The sequence below is a fragment of the Corticium candelabrum genome, chromosome 5 (genome assembly GCF_963422355.1).
Source record: "Corticium candelabrum chromosome 5, ooCorCand1.1, whole genome shotgun sequence".
NCBI lineage: Eukaryota > Metazoa > Porifera > Homoscleromorpha > Homosclerophorida > Plakinidae > Corticium > Corticium candelabrum.
Genome location: NC_085089.1, coordinates 5,966,001 through 5,984,314, shown reverse-complemented (window position 1 = coordinate 5,984,314; position 18,314 = coordinate 5,966,001). Strand labels below are relative to the sequence as shown.

Genomic DNA, 18,314 nt, shown 5'->3' with positions numbered 1-18,314 from the left:
CACAACTAACATGACGTAGTCAGGTGATGGATGAAGAAGAGCTTGAGAAATTGGCTACTAGAGAGCTCCTAAAGGAGGCTAAGAGAGGAAAGATACGTGCTGAACAGGCTGGAGCTTTGGGCTGGCAGACATGTCCGTTGCCGAAGGTGAACAGACGTTTTATGGGAAACATGGTGATGGGGACCGTCTCAGAGAGACGGCGGCAGGAAGAGAGAAAGAAGAATGGAAAGAGTCATCACCGCAGAGACACATCGGAGTCTCACAAGCGCACATGGAAACGTGCTACTAGCCAGGATACGCAACGCGAACCTGCAGCAGAAGCAAAGAGAAGTCGAAAGTTGACAGACGCACAAGAGAAAGACGATAGACGACAGTCGGGCGATAGGGGACTCAACAGACGAAAGGCTTCGAAACATAAATAACCGTCTGGCATTTTGACTGTTTATTGTGTAAACATTGAAAGTGCTGAAATCAGCAGATAGTAATTAAGTTGTAGTTGACAATGGCACCTGCTACTTGTAGAAAAGAATTTATCAGACTGCCAAGGTCAACTGTCTAAATCTATGCTTCCAGAGAAATCTATGGCGAACCATGCCATAATAGCCTCCTGTCCTGTTCTTGTTTTAGGTCATTTAAATAGATAATAGTAAATTGTAGTAATAGTGTTCTCCCCGGGATTTGCAAAAGGGATGATTTTAATATTAATAATACTATGTGACGTCACAATATTTGGTGTTAGTAAATTAAAGTATATTTAGTACGCAGAGTTTAATAGCAGTGGTGTGGATTAATCAATTTCTCTCAGTAAAATACATTTGAAGTGACTTCTATCTGCAATGACACCAAAGCACTCAAGTACCACTCTCGTTGATCATGCATCCAGGATGGATGGGAACAGTTTCTGGATCACTACCAGGATCACAAAAAGGCCCAGCAACAGGAAACTTGAGTCTACTAAATTTACTGCCTAGGGTCCACGTATGAAATGCTTGTGTTTCTTAGTATGAGTAAGTTTGAACTCAGAGATAGACCACCTTGCCCACTGAGAAAGCTAAGCAGTGAGAATCCTGGGCGCTTTTAGAAATCTTGGCAAATGGCAAGTGTCTATGCACTAGCTGTGCTTGTGTTTTTCTAGTATGAGTTAGGTTTGAACTCTGAGGTAGACCATGCACCTTGCCCACTGAGGAAGCTCTAGCTAGACAAAGTGATTGAGAATCCTGTGCGCTTCCAGAAATCTTATCAAGTGTCTAGGCATTGGAAGTCCTCGCATACTGAAAATACGCGTGTGTTTATGCATGGAAACAACCTTGTAACTACATTGGTGATTCACACTGATTCCATGCCAGGGTGGATACCCTCACGGCCTATGATGTAATATGAAGGCGGACTTGCAATTGTTTGCACAGTATAGATAGACTGATACATTCATCTAGTAGCAGTCTTCTGGTTGTGCACGGCAAGTGGTCTCAATGCAATGTGGCCCCTAGATGGATGTCAAACACGTCATATCTACGCGATTGTCACCACCGTGTTTCTCATTGGATTTTACCTCCACACATCACTCCAAAAGGAATTCGAGAAGGCAGACCTTGCAGAACCAAGCAGCTCTGATGGCATTCTCACTAATGAGAAGATGTTGTCTCTGGATGATTACTCTGACCTTCTGGCACGTCTCTCTATTGTTGGATCCATGGCATCCATAATAGCATGTATTGCCATATTTGTGACTTACACGTGTTTCAAATCTCTCCGGTCACTGACTGGACTGTGTCTCATGAATAAGACGTTAGTTCTGGGTCTGTCACATTGCTTCATGTTGTTGGCATCCGATGGCAACCTGTCGCTCATCCTTCCTTCCAGACATGCACAGAGCAACAGCACTTGGGCAGACCATTCCAACAACTGCAAAGTCATCGCGTTTTCTCTGCACTTCTTGATCCTTGCCAGATTTGCTTGGTCGAGTGTCTTGGGCTTGCAATTTCTGAGGATAGTAGCGAAGAGAAGAAACATTGAAAACAAGAAGAAGGAAAGCAGACGATACACACGATACTGCATTTATGGCTGGCTTCTTCCTGCTGTCGTTTGCAGCATGTGCCTCATCAAAGACCTAAAAACTAGTAACGTGTATGGAAGAGTAACTGGAGAGACATGCTGGATTGTCGATCAGCAAACAAACATGATCTTGTTCATGATTCCATTTGAACTAACTCTCACCATCAATTTCTACTACTTTATCAGATTCATTGGCACCACTCATCAACTGCTGCAGTGTGCACGAAATGAACTACGTACCCAGAAACAAAAAGACTTTGGTTGGGGATTTGAAGTACGGCTGTTCATTGGAACATTCTTTATGCTCGGACTTACCGGCATGTTGGAATATGTTATGGCAATTAACAAGATCTACCGGCTACAAAATCTCCTAACTCTCATCCAAATCTTCCAAGGACCAACCATTACCTTTACTTTCCTCCTTCAGAAAGCCGTGACAACCAGATTTACAAGAGTGATACGAAACCTCGTCAAAGCCATACTGACACAAATGGATACCAGAGAACTCTCCAGCAGAGATTCTGTCGATGACACCTCCATCTGGCTTACAAACACCAACAAGTATGCAAACAACAAGATGTCAGTCATCAGTGGCACCACAGAAGATCAATGCTGAATATTCACAACACAAATAGTAGGAACAGTTTGCGCAGATTCTAGGCATTAGCATGAAGTCAGACAGCACTAAAAGTATCCAAGTTCTATACCACATATTATCACATCTGTACCAAGCTTTTAGCAGTAGACAGTCTATTCCTATAACTGCAATATCCTGCTAGGGATCAAGCAATGACTTCATATTGTACACAATTTGTACAGCTAAACTTAGCAATGTCTCAGTCATCAATAACAACAACTGATACACTATTCTCATCCACATGTTACCACTCTAGAGACTTACATCTCCCTTCTGAGTGAGTTTCACTTCTATTTTCTTGACCGTCGGCCTCGGCCTTTCTTTGGATATCCTTTGCCACCGGCTTTTCGTTTCGCGTTCATCTCCTCTCTGTAGTCGATATGCGTGTCTCTGTATTTAGTCCGTGGGCCAGGTCCCCAAAAGACGAAGTTGCATTCCATCCACGTGAAGACACACATTTCTTTTTACGAAACGTTACAGGAATCCATTTAAAGCATTTCTTCACTTGTCCCCCTTCGTGAATGTTGTCCGTTCGGTTGCATTTGCCTATTTTTGGTTCTGACAGCGAGTACGCTCTGTACTCCGAGGGCAGACTCTGTTTTCTAGCATTTATAAGCATAACATTAACTTGAAGAAGACATATATGAGTATTTAGACAGCAGCTATTCAAAACATAACGAGAGACTGGACAAACACGAACAGATTGCGCTCGAGTCTCTGCACAAACGAGCGTTAGCGGCAATGTTGTTTCTCTTGCCGTCGTCAGCAAAGACTTCTAGTACGTTTACACTGAGTGCCAAGTAGCCTTATATCCTCGTTTGAGAAGTATTGTTTAAACTCAGCTGTATTCACACCTACGTTTTTCGCCTTTACCTTCCAGTGTCGACGTCCTTGAGTCAAGGCTGCTCTAGTGTGAACTCACCTTCGTTTTGCTTCTAATCTTTGTACACGGTATATTTGTACATACTCTAGTAGCATATCCTCACCGGATCTAGATAGAACAAACGCGGATGTTTCTTGTTTCTACGAACGGACTATCACGTAAAAGGATGTCTATAAGGAGGCGGACATTGGAAGAATAACAAGGATCTAGACTGATGTAACGCTACTAGGACACTACGACCGAGTCCCTCAAAGACAAATTATGCAGAAATGATGTCTTCAAAACAGTTTCAATGTATACAATCTGCGTACATGAAGTTCACCGATTCTGATCACGGACAGACGGCAGCGTTTTGAATGTCGTACTGCTATATGATTGAACTACTGCTGCAGTTTGTTCGTTCCTTTCGGATTGGAGACTGGTCTCTCCACTTGCAATGCCTTCACGACATGATACCATGGATGTTTGCATACGACAGAACAAACTACTGTCGGTATCTCACTGTCTACTGGTACGACATGGTCTCTCTTGCAGAAACTCATCCGGATGCGCACGCTCTGTTAGAAGCAGGAGAGTTTGCTGTCCAAAGGTCTCATAACGTCTTCGCACAAGTACCTGTTGACATGGCCATTGAACAATCTCTAAATGGCGATACTAAAACCAAAGGAGGAGTTATTGGTAGTAGTCTGAGATGCGGAGCCGTTCAGAGATGGATCGCCTCAGCACATGACCGTGCAGCCATAACTGCGGCTTGCCACAGTTTGGCTGGCATTTCAAAAGAGTCTGATAGAAGCAAGCGACACAAAGATTTGACGCGAATAAAGCGAGACGAAGATGATGTTCAGAGTGTAATTGGTACGCTTGAATGTTGGTCTAACCCATTTGAGGCGTCAAGCTGCGTTGTGAACATTTCATCTGGAATAATGGCTCCACCTGACGTCGCGAACGACCTCTTGCAACCGTACCAAATAGGAAGCACACATGCCGAGAAGTTTGTTCATGAACGCTTGTGTAGTGGCAGTGTTGGATTTTTTGACAAGCTGCAAAAGTTGAAGCTGAAAATTTTCTCATCGATAGCCAAGACAGTCACAGTCAAAGCTAATTCTCGTGATGGAGCAATAAAGGCTGACAGGAGCTCCTTTCACGAATGTTGGCAATTTCGACGAGTAGGAATCTTGACTTGCGGATGGTCCTTTCGTTTTCCTTAAGTCCACTGCCATTGAGTTTGACTTCACCGCAAGGTACTTTGAATAATACAACCAAGTCTTCTTTACTGCCTCTCTTGGAAAGCTATGGCTCCCCGGTAGAAAACATTGGCAGAGCAGCACTGCTAGTCGACGCAATGGCTACCATTCAATCACTTACTAGGCCTACAGTCACTTTTCGAGATCTTGCTTTTCAAATTCTTCGCTCAGTATTAGGCACTCGTGACCACGATCAGCTTTCTCGTGTTGACTTTGTCATAGATCCATCTGTATCCATCAAAGACGCAGAGCGCAGCAAGCGTGCCTCTACCGGCGTTATTGTTTCCCATATTATTAATGCGTCTCAGCGATGTCCAAAGCAGTGGAAGAAGTACCTAAGCTCTGGAAACAACAAGAGTGCTCTGTTGGACTTTTTAGTAAACGAGTGGACTTCTTCTTGCTACAGTAGGATGCTCAAAAACATTAATTTTTACGTTTGTTCCGGAACCGGTTGTGTCCGCTTGACATCTACCGACGGTGAACAGGTATCGCCGTCAGAGGTTCTTGAGCTAACGTGCTCTCATGAGGAGGCAGACACAAGACTCTTCCTACACGCTGCGCACGCTGCACAATCTAGAGAATCAACTACCATAATCAAATCTCCAGACACTGACGTTGCTGTCATTGACATATATGCAGCCTCTTTGGATGTTTTTCGTCATGTTCAGTTACTGTGACTAACGGATACCAAGGACCGGCGGCGTTTCGTGCATTTGTCGAGGCTAGCCCACGCGCTTGGAACAGAAATATGCAACTCTCTTCCAGGATATCATGCATTTACTGGTTGCGATACTACGAGTGCATTCTATGGTAAAGGCAAAAAGCGGTCTTTTGAAATTCTAATGAAAGATTGTACAATTCAGGCAGGCATGGCAGGACTAGGAGTAGCCTATGAATGCTCGTTAGACACTAAAAAAGTTGCGAATTGTTTGTTTGTCGATTGTATGGACAACAGAACTGCACATCTATTAATGAAGCAAGGTACAAAATCTTTTGTGCTAAGGCTCCTGCGTGCCAGAACCTCCCTCCAACAGCCGATGCCCTGTCACTGCACGTCAAACGGACCAACTACCAAGGCTACATTTGGAAACTTGCTCTCCAAGCCTTTCCTGCCGTCGGAAGTTGTAATGGACACGGTTGGATTGTGTATGGACAAGAAAAATAGAAATCAAGTGGATGAGCCAGCCCCCAGCACCAGATGCAATTCTAGAAGTACTTAACTGCAGCTGCAAAACTGGTTGCAACAGCAATCGCTGCGGTTGTTTTAAAATGAACTGAAGTGTACAGAAATCTGTCGATGCGAGAATTGCAGTAACTATGACCGGGGAGAGGACGACACCAATGCTGTAGATATTCATAATGCTCCTGTTGATGATGATGACGACAGCGACGACGACGACGATGACGATAGTGATAGTGATGACACTGCTGAGAATTAATTAAGTTAAGATAGCAGCGTGTCGTCAGACGGGGGAATGACAGCGTAAATATCACAGCGACATATAGCTGCCGATTTTGAGAGTTTTATGTAAGAAATGTGGTATTACTAAATTAGAAATGCAATATTGGGTTGACTTTGATGTAGAAAATAATTTACTTAGTTCGCAAACGTCTTTTGAATGCTACTACGTATGGTGCAACCTCGGACAACGGACCGTCGGCGCTGCTTAAATTAAAATATTTAATTACAGCTAAACGGACACTTTTCGCAACGGGGACAAGTGCAGAAATGCTGTACTTGGACATGTCTATTATTTGGTGATAAGAAACTTGTGTCTTCACGATGGTGGAATGGGTCTTGTTTCCTGAAGTCTTTTTTGACCTTGGCCCATGGACTAATAGCCTAAATTACGTGTCTCAGTCGTGGAAACAGAGAGTCTATTTCCTTGGTTGGAGGATTCCTTTTGAAATATCTTATTATTTTGAGGTCGTATGGAATCAACTGGCACGGTATCGCCAAATATAGCCTCGCAAGCCAGGTTCTACCGCGCAGTCGCTGAGCTAACCACACGTGAATCACACGAAGAGGAGGACCTTTTACCGGAATTGCTCCAGCGCGAGAAGAGCCTGGTCGCTTTCGAGAACGTCATAGTGACGTGGACCGTCGATCCGGTTTTGTAACTTGATAAAGCTAATTCTATTAGCTAAGCATGTAGGTATGAAAGTTGAGAACACGCGACATCGCTTCACGCACTTGCTTGTTTTGCACGAAGTACGTAGTTGACATCATCGTTCGCTTCTAGTACGCATGTAGACAGCTCAGCCATGTAATATTCTGCAGTGTCACGACTCCTTTTCAGCATTCAGTTTCGCCAATAGCACACCGCCGAATCTAGATCTGCAGCGCGGTAGTTTGAGAAATGAACTCATTGTACGCGGTTAGTGTATATATGTAGCAGTCAGAGTCCGTGCATTGAAACAAATCGTACGTAGTACACGTGCAACTACGAGTCAACTCTACACTTCCTGAACATGGTAGGTCCACTGCACTGCTGTTTTCCCATGCCTAGATGTTTGCAGTTCACCGTGAGGAGAGTCAATATCGTACAAAAGTACTGCTTGCTGAGTCGAAAGTACCGTCACATAGACTGCGTTAGCAATACACGCCAATCCGATCATGACGTGGAGAGGTCAACAAGCTCTAGGCCACTGTTTTCATGAACCATTGAGTGAAACTGGGCCGGCAGTTCTCACACCATTTCCCCCACAGACTATAGATGTCAGAGTAGACGCGCAAGAGTGGTGAACAGTTCTACGTCGGTTTCAATTCGCGCAAACCTGCAGATGAGTTCAGTAGAAAGAAACGTTGCTGGAGAGTGTAGGTTCAGCGGACCAGTCCCATGTAGGCCATTCCTACGCTCATTATTTACCAGCACTTTTGTCCATCAACGGCTTCGCTGGATTTCGTGTTCACGCGCTCTCCGCGGAGGGCTACTCTCTGCTTCATGTATCAGCGCAATTACATTAACGAGCTCTATAGGAAATCGAATTAGCTTTATGCAAGCTATGAAACCGGATCGGAGGTCCCACGTCACTATGACGTTCTCGAAAGCGACCAGGCTCTTCTCGCGCTGGAGCAATTCCGGTAAAAGCTCCTCCTCCTCGTGTGATTCACGTGCGGTTAGCTCAGCGACTGCGCGGAAGAGCCTGGCTTGCGAGGCTACGCCAAATATGTGAGCATTGAGTTGCCCGCCAACGAAAGTCAAAAAGGGGGAGGGGCTTGCTGCGCGAGAACAGTTGCACTCACGTGAGCTAAACCAACCACCCCACGCAAGAACGACAGCCGGGACATCTTCGATAAGTTAGAGGCCTGGTCTTCTCGGTTAACGCGACATATTGTTAGATTCCGACAGCTGATGTCGCTACAATGCTAAATTGCAGTACGCTGATGGTCGAGACCTTACAAAATTTCCCTCAGCGAGTTGTCCGAGGACGTCGACTTGTGACTGACAGCGACAACACGCTGGATTAATTATTTTCTCTGAAAGTAAACTGCTTAGAAATCAGAATGCCGTATATTGCTGCCAGTTCCTCCTGAAGACAGTGCAACGGCTTCTTTAGACTGTCAACATCTTCAGACGACAACTATACCTAGGTCAGCATAGTAGACTACTCCTATACGTACATTGTCATGCATGTCGTCTGTAATTTCGCTTGCACATGCACTTCAATCAAGTGGAGGAACCATTTCGTCGTCTTCTTCTAATCGCAGCCTCTTTGCATCGCTTTGCTGTACTCGTTCGTATCTTTCTGTCGTCAATGAATTACCTAGCTAGTGCCGTAACGAATATTGCAGTTTTTGACTACGAACATAGCTAATCCGGATTCCTTTCGTCTTTTGTTACAGTAGGTTTTACGCTTGCGAAGTGATCGGAACAGACGTGTGTGTATTTCAAACTAATCTGTTTTAGATCTTTTCTGTTGCTAGCAGTGATCCACGCCTCTTCCGCCGTTCCGTTAGTTTTCGAAATTTCTTACCTTTGACCATCATAATCGCTGGCAAAAAAAACCCAAACTAATGTCTCTGTCAGGATTGGCACGGTTGCCGCGACCCACAACAGCACAGAAGTTTCCATTGCTATATTAATTAAAGTCCCGAATGTCCTCCAGCACGTGCGCACGTGAGTAGGTTCACACCTACTGCAACCGGTCCTTTTCATGGAAAAGTTTAGCCTCGTCCCCAGATTCTCTCGCGCTAAGTCTTGTCCGGTGACAATTCCATGTTCAATTTCATGGACAATTCCATGACAATTGTCCATGAATTGTCATGGACACTTGTCCATGACAATTCCAGGCGACATACGGGCACCGGACAAGACTTACCGCGAGAGAGTCTGGGGACGAGGCTAGAAAAGTTGATATATACGACTTTCAACCACGTTCCTTTTTAGCTGTTTTCTGCATTCTATTCAGGTTTCCTGTGTTTTTACCATGAGCGGAGGAGGGTCTCCTGAAGACCTAGGCATGTCTACTAACATGTGATCTTGATTCATGGTAGTTGCCTGATGATAGAGAATTTTGTGCTTACTTGCAGATGACTGTGAATTTGACAAGTTTCAGAAGCTTCCTTATCTCTCTACAGTCATGAAATCGTGGAAGTCTTTCTACCGCAACCAGGAAATGGTTGATATCACTTTACTTGTTGGTGGCAAGATAGAATTCAAAGCTCACAAAGTGGTGCTGTGTGCACACAGTGACGTCTTAAAGAAAATGCTGACTAGTCCAATGAAGGAAGCTCAAGAGAATACAATCGAGTTTCCTGAAGCTGATGAAACAGCATTCAGAGCACTTCTTGAGTTTTTCTACACAGGAAACGTTCCAGTCGACAAATCCTTTATACGTCAACTCATAGAGCTTTGTGATTATCTTCAAGTTCTAGATCTTAAACAACATTGTTGCAAATGGCTGCACGAAAATCTGGTAGTAGAAGATGCATGTGAATATCATGCATTTTCCTCCAAGCCTTCAGCTGACGAGCAGCTCTATAAGAATTGTTTCCAATGGATTGAAGATCACGCCGCTTTAGTTGTTTGCACAGATGGTTTTGCAAAGCACATGACGGCAAAAGAAGTAGAAAAAATTGCTGCTAGTGATGACCTGAATCTTGATGAAATCCAGCTGTTTGAGGGAATCAAGTGATGGATTGAGTATGATGATTCAAGACACGAAGATGGTGTACACCTAGCAAAATATCTGCGCTTACCAATGATAAACGTGAGAGATTTGCTGGGTTGTGTGCAAAGTAGCGGTTTTGTCGCACCCGACGCTATTCTTAAAGCTCTTACATCCTTGCAGCAACCCTTGGATTGCAATCCGTTTGAAATCAACTCACCTTGTGCTAAGTTACGAGTGCCGTCTGCACGTCTTGCAAGATCCATGCCTTCATTTACGTGGCAATCGCAACGACCAACATCCTCTAAAAATGTCTCACCTGCTCCTACCATCTCTACACATTCCAACCGTGCTGTTGTAAGAAGATCAGAAACACTACTTACTTCTAAGCCACTGCCGATTCCGAGTTGTGTACATGTTCAGCTCATCACCAAATCAACAGTCAATCGTAAACTTGTAGTTGTACTTCTCATTTTACCTTCTGGTCAAGGGTTACGTCAGCAGAATCAATGCTCGTTATTGCAACCTGCGCTACAAAAAAGACAACCTGTTGCAGCTAGTGATAGTTCACTACGGTGTGGAGTGCGGCTAGATGACGCTACTCTCAGTATGTTTCGTGCGTTTAGCTCTGTCTCGATCCCTGTAGGCTGCATTGTAGCATTGAAATTTCACATCACGTTGGAAGAGGTGTACATACACCTAGATGGCGCTGTAATAATGCGAATACCCTTGATCATAGGATCATGCTGCTCTTACTTGCCACTGTTTGGAAAATCTTGTCAGTTATCACAGTTCTCTGCTTCGCAAAGACAGCTGCATAATAATATCCTAGACGAAAATGGTGACAACAAGGCAGTTTTCATTGAGGTTACAATAGAAGAAATTGAGGATACCGCAACTGTTTCAGTAAAAGAAGACAGTGCTACCTGCAGAGACGATGATACGGATGATGATCTATAGAATAACATAACTGGACCCAACATGTTGACTATGTGTTCTCTAGAATAGTGTAGTCACGAGGTAAACTTATGTCTGCAATTGAACACCTACTGATTACCAATGCATGCATGTATGTAAACCATTGAAAGTTTCTATATACATGTATTAGATAACCAAAAGTGGCGTAGTCACAATTAAGAGCTCAGACACATGCATGCAGTACTACAGTACTTACTGTGCCACAACTTTCATTGGCAGATGACTTCTTAAAATAATCATTAATATCAAATGACTCTCCGGCAAATTAGAGTGCTTTGGCTTGAAATAACGGCAAGCGTGTGTTTCACAACAAAGAAACATAAACATTTCAGTAAAAGAAAAAGACAGTCTAAGTGGTGTGGATGTATGTTTGCTTTTCACATATGTATTGTACTAAAATTATTATTAATAGCCATCTATTACATGCATTTCCTCAGTCCAGGTCTGCATAGGGCATTGAAATTTCACGTTACTTCTAACTAATCTAAGCTTCAAGATGGCACTGCAGCAGTAACTCGCTTAGCTAACGAAATCTGTTGGCTCCAATGTCCTGATCCCATGCAAATGACGGGAAGAATGTGCTTAGAACACAACATCAAGCTCCGGCAAACATATCAGTGAAAAGGGAAGATACTAACATAGGCGTAGGAACCACCACCAATCAGCAGTCTATGGTCATAAAATAGGTCATTGTGAAAACGAGAAGAAAACGAGGAACTCCAAATTATACGACAATATACACCTGCGCGCAGACCTTGCGGGTACACGAGGCTACACTTGCTGCGCATTGAAGTTTGGGCCCCCAACCTGGATGCCACCGCTAATACTGTAGCCAGTGTGAGTGCAGGGGCGCCAGAGCCAGTCCGGCTGGTCCGGTCATGGCCGGACCAGTTTTCAAAATGTGTTCTTCCGCCAGAGACTATTTGCCGCAAACTTCCGGTCTAATGATATAGCTAATTAAATAATTAATATATTTCTTGTTCTCTGGTTCTCTAGATTCTTGATGCTCTAGTTAATGCTTGAAAGGTCTTGTCTTGTCACGTCTTGACTGCGTTGACCAGTCATGACATGTCACGACGATTCAAACCTACGAGTTTAGCGAATCATGTGAGTAGCCACGCCCTTTAGCACGCGTTAGGCCATACCAGTGTTCCTTTGCTTCCGGCGCCCCTGGGACTCAATGTGAATCTAGTTGATTGATTCTACGATTCTTGTGTTTTTATGGCATGTCTTGCTGGTGTAAATACGGTATGCAGGTCACGTACCAAATTTTAGTTTGTCAATTATCAAATGTTGCTAGGTACTGTATATAGACAGATCCGACTAACGTACTCTTATGAGATTAGAAAAATATTTGCAGGTCACGCGACCTTAGCCGTCTACGCGTATGTATTGATTACAAAACGGCTCGTACTAAAAAATTTATTCAGACGTTTGTACGCGTCCTTCGAAACCAGCACACTATACGAACAAGCGCTAGCATTAGCAGTAATTTACTAAAACATCTTGACAGCCTCTCTAGATAGCTACTACAGGGTCTAGTATACATCGAAAAGATTCTACTTGCTCAAAAGATTCACATCGGCATGACCGAGCATGATAAATATTCTCGATCCTTTGAGGCTGTCTTGTACTATTAATTAATTAATTGAATTGACTTGCTAGAAATGAATAGATGGTATATAATACACGTGCCATCGTGCACAGTGCCTCAAAGTTCAAGTATAGTATTCACACGACATCTATAGATAGTTTCATAATTAAACGGGCCATTCAACCTCTTTCACTTTGATTGCTACTTCTACATCTGACTCAGGTTTCTCGCGTAGATGCTCTTACCATGAGTGAAGAGTCTTTCAGAGTAAAGACTTTTTTACGAGTGCAAAATTAATTGTGGTAACCGTGCCCATGCTACACGTACATAACTTGACTGACGGTAACGCATCTCTTTGTCTTTTTGACATTTCAGAATCCGATAAATTATTAATGCGCTAGGTAACTGTAAATATAACTGTAAATGTGTACGCTCGCAATCGAGCAGGCAATGCGGCATGCAAACCAACAGTCATGTAATCTACAGTGTATTTGCATTTGCTTGCAGATGACTCAAATACGTTTGAGAAGTTTACCAGGGTTTCGTATCCATCTGCAGTCATGCAATCGTGGAAGGCTTTTTACGACAACCAAGAAAGGGTTGATATCACTATACTTCTTGGTGCTAACAAGACGAAAATCAAAGCTCACAAACTAGTGCTGTGCGCACAAAGTGATGTCCTAAAGAAAATGTTGACTAGTCCAATGAAGGAAGCTCGAGAGAATACAATCGAGTTTCCCGAAGTTGATGAAACAGCATTCAGAGCACTTGTTGAGTTTTCCTACACAGGAAACGTTCCAGTCGACAAATCCTTGATATGTCAACTCATAGAGCTTTGTGATTATCTCCATGCTCAAAATCTCAAACAACGTTGTTGCACATGGTTGCATCGAAATCTGGTAGCTGAAGACGCGTTCCGGGTGACATACTATACATCTAATCATGGCCACAAGTGCCGGCAGCATTGTGAATGAGAGTGTTCTTACCACGGCTTTCGCCAAGGCATCTGCGACGTCGACACTGGGAATTGCGTCACTGCATCCTAAACAGCGAACAACGGTGGAGTACCTTCTGAATGGACGAGATGTATTTGCTACATTTGCGACTGGTTTTGGAAAGTCTGCTATCTTTCAAGTCCTCCATAAAGTGATGCATCAGCTGCGTACAGCTGGAGTAAATCTTTTCGCTAAACATCCAATTGTCCTTGTTCTTTCTCCGCTGAAATCTCTCATGGAAGATCAGGTAACCGGCCTCCTATCTAAGCGGTTATCAGCTGCTATTATAGGAGCAAGCTCTGAACGCGATTCTCGTATCAAGCAGAGATGCTATTCTTTCGTCTAGGGTAGTCCCGAGGCTATTGTCGGTTCGAATGAATGGATGAAGGCGTTTCAGTCTGACGTGTTTCGCTGCAATGTCGCCGTTATTGTTGTGGATGAGGTTCACACTCTACCGTTTTGGTGATTTATTCATTTCTTTCTAGCTGTAGGTTGTACTGTGCGCGTCTAGTACGTACTTTATGTTTCAGGGGTAAAGCAGTGAGAAAAGCACAACCTTTCCGTGAATGGTGTGGGAGAGTTGCTGAGATTCGATCAGTTGTGAAAGCTCCGCTTTTGTAGACTCGAGCCAGTCTCTCCCCGCCTTCGTCATTCCCCGGATTGTCGAGATCATTCCCCGGATTGTCGAGGATTGACAATCCGGGGAGTGACGAAGGCGGGGAGAGACTGGCTCGAGTCTACCGCTTTTGGCTCTTACAGCTACAGCTTTCAGGTCTACTCGGGCTAGCATCATCCGTGATTTGGAAATGGAAGACTTGTGTTCAGCTGATCAAGAATCCTGATCGCACTAACATTCGTCTCTCTGTGCATAGAATGAATGAAGATCATATGTACTGTTATGGGCCTTTGATCGGACGTTTGTGAAATGATCAGATTAGGTGCCCTCGTGTCTTTGTTTATTGTACCACAATTGACAACTGCACACTGTTGTACACATGTTTCCATCAAGTGTTGGGAGACTACAGTTGTACAGATCCCATTGCAGTAATGCTAGGTTTGTGTAATGCAAGCCCGCTAACTTTTCATCTCATTATTAACCTAGGTAAAATGACCCTAGGCTATTAGACTACTTTTTTGTTAAGTACTTCCGAAATCGTTTTAGTATCGACTTGGTCCAAACTAAAATTTTAGAGTTCGCGCGCTTCGCGCACTCTCTGGTCTGGAAGTTCGAGGCTATGCGCCCAGACAGAGCCATATATAAAAAGAGTTGCGACATAGGTGTTTGAGGTCACGTGACGCATGGGCGCCATTTTGACTCCACCTGCGCGTGTAGTATTACTGACTGTTTTTTGGGGGTTTTTTCTTTGACTATCGAAGGTTGAGAGCAATGCCCGCCTGCTGTGCGTGGGGTTGTTCCAAAAGACATGAGAAAGGGCATACCATGTACAGGTTTCCGCGCGATCCTGCCAGAAGAAAAGTGTGGACAAATCGAGTCAGCCGAAAGAATTGGACTCCTACACTTTATTCTTACTTGTGTGACGTAAGAAGAACATTGTGTACAAGCATGTATGAACAGATGTCAAAAAGAACGTCTCAGCAAACGTCCTAGGCCTGCTAGAGTGCTGTAGCTAGACTGTGTGCACAGGGTACAAGAATTAATTGTTGGTTTCATGCGGCATTTTGGATGGTGCCGACAAGCTCGTCTATCTGCAGTACACATTAGAACACTACACAGTTCGGTAAGGTTTGAAAGTAGTGCTTGTTGGCTGCTCTCACGGTACCTGCAGTATAACTTTTGCGATTGTATACCTATATATTTACTACCCACGCTTGATACTAGTAAAATTACCGTAAGAAGCGCCTTGTAAAATTTCTGTTTATTTCTTCAAGGCTCATTTTGATAGCTCTCAATTTGAGCAACACAGGAAAGGTGGAAAGAAGAGACTGAAATGGAATGCAGTACCAACAATATTTCCCCACTGGAAAGTTGGCTCCAAGAATAGCAGAAAGTCTCGAAACAGCACAAAGGAAGAAGACTCTCTGAATGCTGATGTTCAAGTAACAACAGATGTGCAAATCACAGCTATGCTGCTGATGCTATGCAAGAAGACCATCTGTCACCTGATGAGGGTAATGGTCTGTATTGAGAATGTCATCTTGTTTGAAATGATCGTGAATGCATGTTAGTTTGTGCATGCTCGTTCTCATCACATATTTCATTGGCATGCTGTACTTCTGCTAACATAATGAAGAAGCACTACAGTGCAAACCCTCGGCATGCCATATCTATGCAGCTTGATTCGTGTCCACCATATTAAACATTAGTAAATTAGTAATTAGTAAACGTTTTGTTGCTTTCATTACACCCACTTGTATGTTTCAGTGTCTTTTTTCATCATGCATTCAAAACTATGTCCATACGTTTATTCCTAGTCTCTAGGAATGTATATCAGCAAGCACATTTGTACTTACGTATACATCAATTAATGTATTAATTAAATTACTATACATCTCCTCAGGGACAACATTGTCAACAGGTAATGAAAATATACATGTTTTATGGGGGAGTGCGGTAGCCCCCACTACCTATGTAGGGATGCAAAGAATCTAAAAATGGCGGCCCATACAAAAGTATACAAACGCATCCAAACCGGATCTCTCAGAACTCATTACAGAGATCTCGGACCCACGTAGCGCTCAACTTCAAACGTTCCTAATGGTAGCCAGACTATCACCGCTTACACTAAGCGCCTCAGAATCCAGCTATCGGCAAGTAAAGGCCTGTCCACACTGGCAACTGGATCGCGATCCGATCGCGATCCATTCTGGTCTAGTGTGGACAGGCCTTAAAAAAACCCGATTTATTCTTTCACATTTCACATTTCACATTTCACTTTTGTCAGCCAGGCTAGCGCCTCACTCGAAGCAGCTACAACGACGAGAGTTACACCAAACGATTCGCTCTTGTCCGAAGAATTGCACTGACCCACCAGCTAGAAATGTGCAAAGTCACGTTGTATCAGTCAACTACTGCCATGCAATTCACGTACTGCTTCCCACAACGCCATGTTGTTCCGGTCACGTGTGTACATGTGACTACCGTTTGGAAGCCTAGCTGCTACTTCCACCTGCTGCTACATGCTGCTCACAGTTGCGTGTAGTTGAACATGTACAGTACCACTATGTTCAACGGCACGGCGTCCTGTCTGACTCTCTGTGCATGTAAGCGTGATGGGAGTTGTTTATAGATGCAATCAGTGTTATTACGTACATCCGTCAGCTGCTACGTACTTCTGTGTATGTTATGGTGAACGTAACCTGAGAGTTGTCTAGAGATGCAATCAAAGATTGAAATTCCGGCCGAGCTGCACACGTTTACTAGGATTGTCATTTCCATTTCAAACTACACAAGTCTAAAAACATTTTGAGAAAATGATGGGTATGTAGGGATGGGCATGTAATTACGTCATTTATGCCCATCTCCTACATCACAATCTTTTTACCTAAAAAATAAAAAAACATTTTGAGAAAATGATGGGTATGTAGGGATGGGAATGTACTTAATCATGCTCATCTCCTACATCACAATCTTTTTACCTAAATTAATTAAAACGCAGCAGTCGTGTGTGATACTACTCAACCTTACAGACAAGATGAACAGTCAACTGAAAACATGATCAGATCAAAATATGAGTAAATTCTAAAATAAATTAGTAATGTATTTAATTATCTAGACGCAGACCGGAAGTACTGGGCATTCAGCTTCTGGTGGAAGTCAAAATTTCACACGTGCTCGCGTAGTAGACTTTTAGCATAGCTAAAAATATATGAAACAAGTCCAAAAACATTTTGAGAAAATGATGGGTATGTAGGGATGGGTATGCACTTATGTCATTTATGCCCATCTCCTACATCACAATCTTTTTACCTATATGGCTTGCAGCAGTTGTGAATGTGATGTAGGAGATGGGCATAAATGACATAAGTACATACCCATCCCTACATACCCATCATTTTCTCAAAATGTTTTTGGACTTGTTTATGTAGACACAGAGGGTCAATGGGCGGTTGGACCCTTCTATGTTTTTGTATTACAGTTTTTATGTATCTAATTTTGTAATTTTCTGCTTTTATTTTCTAATTCTTAATTTTATTTTCAAAACAGTAATTTGAAAGACCTAATATTTATGAATTTAAAATTTTAACATTTCAATTTAAAATTTAACTAAATATTTTTTAAAAATTTAATATTAACGTTTGAGTTTTAATTAATTTTTACTTTTTAAAATTGTTATTTTGTTTTTCTCTTTTACTCTAAAGGGGTTATTGTTGTTGTGGTGGTGGTGGTTGCTACTTTGTTGTTTCTTTTTAGGTTGCTCAGTGACTCACGTAAATTTAAAATTTTATGGTCATAAAGAGTTTTTGTCATTTAGAGCAACTATTAATTTTGCCGTTTGCAGTTTGTATAGACTTTTTTGTATACACACTATTATATATATACCCATATATTTGTATATAATACAGATAACACAAATAACACATATCCGCCCTAAGGACGGAAGCACAAAGAGTCTAAGTCATAATAATTAGATAGATAGTCACTAATCAGTCTTGAGTTATACTGCCATAAACGAACAGATAACTGTTTATGAAACTGCCTGGAAGCTTGGCCCAGAGACAAGCCAGATGATAGAAGAGACTTCTTTACAATTGATCTCAACACCTCCAGACTATGTGCAGCCCATACTCCGTATGATTCCACCACAAGAGGGTAGAACAAACAGCCATAACTTGAAACGTTAGCAAGATGGCGTTTATC

The 18,314-nt window shown here is 42.9% G+C and overlaps 3 protein-coding genes across 3 annotated transcripts; all 3 read left to right on the top strand.

The window, feature by feature from the left end:
* On the top strand, nt 1-681 carry LOC134179320 (protein POLR1D-like). The gene has a single exon (XM_062646187.1). It carries the CDS (start codon nt 27-29, stop codon nt 420-422), a length of 396 nt encoding a protein of 131 aa, XP_062502171.1. The 5' UTR covers nt 1-26; the 3' UTR covers nt 423-681.
* Nucleotides 682-1,474: 793 nt separating this feature from the next.
* On the top strand, nt 1,475-2,668 carry LOC134179626 (G-protein coupled receptor Mth-like). Its single transcript, XM_062646562.1, has one exon. The coding sequence runs from the start codon at nt 1,475-1,477 to the stop codon at nt 2,666-2,668; it is 1,194 nt and encodes a 397-aa protein (XP_062502546.1).
* Nucleotides 2,669-9,247: 6,579 nt separating this feature from the next.
* LOC134179625 (kelch-like protein 5) lies at nt 9,248-9,955 on the top strand. The gene is made up of 2 exons (XM_062646561.1): nt 9,248-9,278; nt 9,351-9,955. The coding sequence occupies exons 1-2, from the start codon at nt 9,248-9,250 to the stop codon at nt 9,953-9,955; spliced, it is 636 nt and encodes a 211-aa protein (XP_062502545.1).
* Nucleotides 9,956-18,314: the final 8,359 nt, after the last annotated feature.

What these genes read in the sequence shown, in the direction of transcription:
- LOC134179320 (XM_062646187.1), top strand. Translation starts at nt 27, where the DNA reads ATGGATGAAGAAGAGCTTGAGAAATTGGCTACTAGAGAGCTCCTAAAG.
- LOC134179625 (XM_062646561.1), top strand. Translation starts at nt 9,248, where the DNA reads ATGAGCGGAGGAGGGTCTCCTGAAGACCTAG. An exon ending in AGGGTCTCCTGAAGACCTAG is followed by an intron (nt 9,279 to 9,350) that starts GCATGTCTACTA and finishes GCTTACTTGCAG; the next exon opens with ATGACTGTGAATTTGACAAG.
- LOC134179626 (XM_062646562.1), top strand. Translation starts at nt 1,475, where the DNA reads ATGTGGCCCCTAGATGGATGTCAAACACGTCATATCTACGCGATTGTC.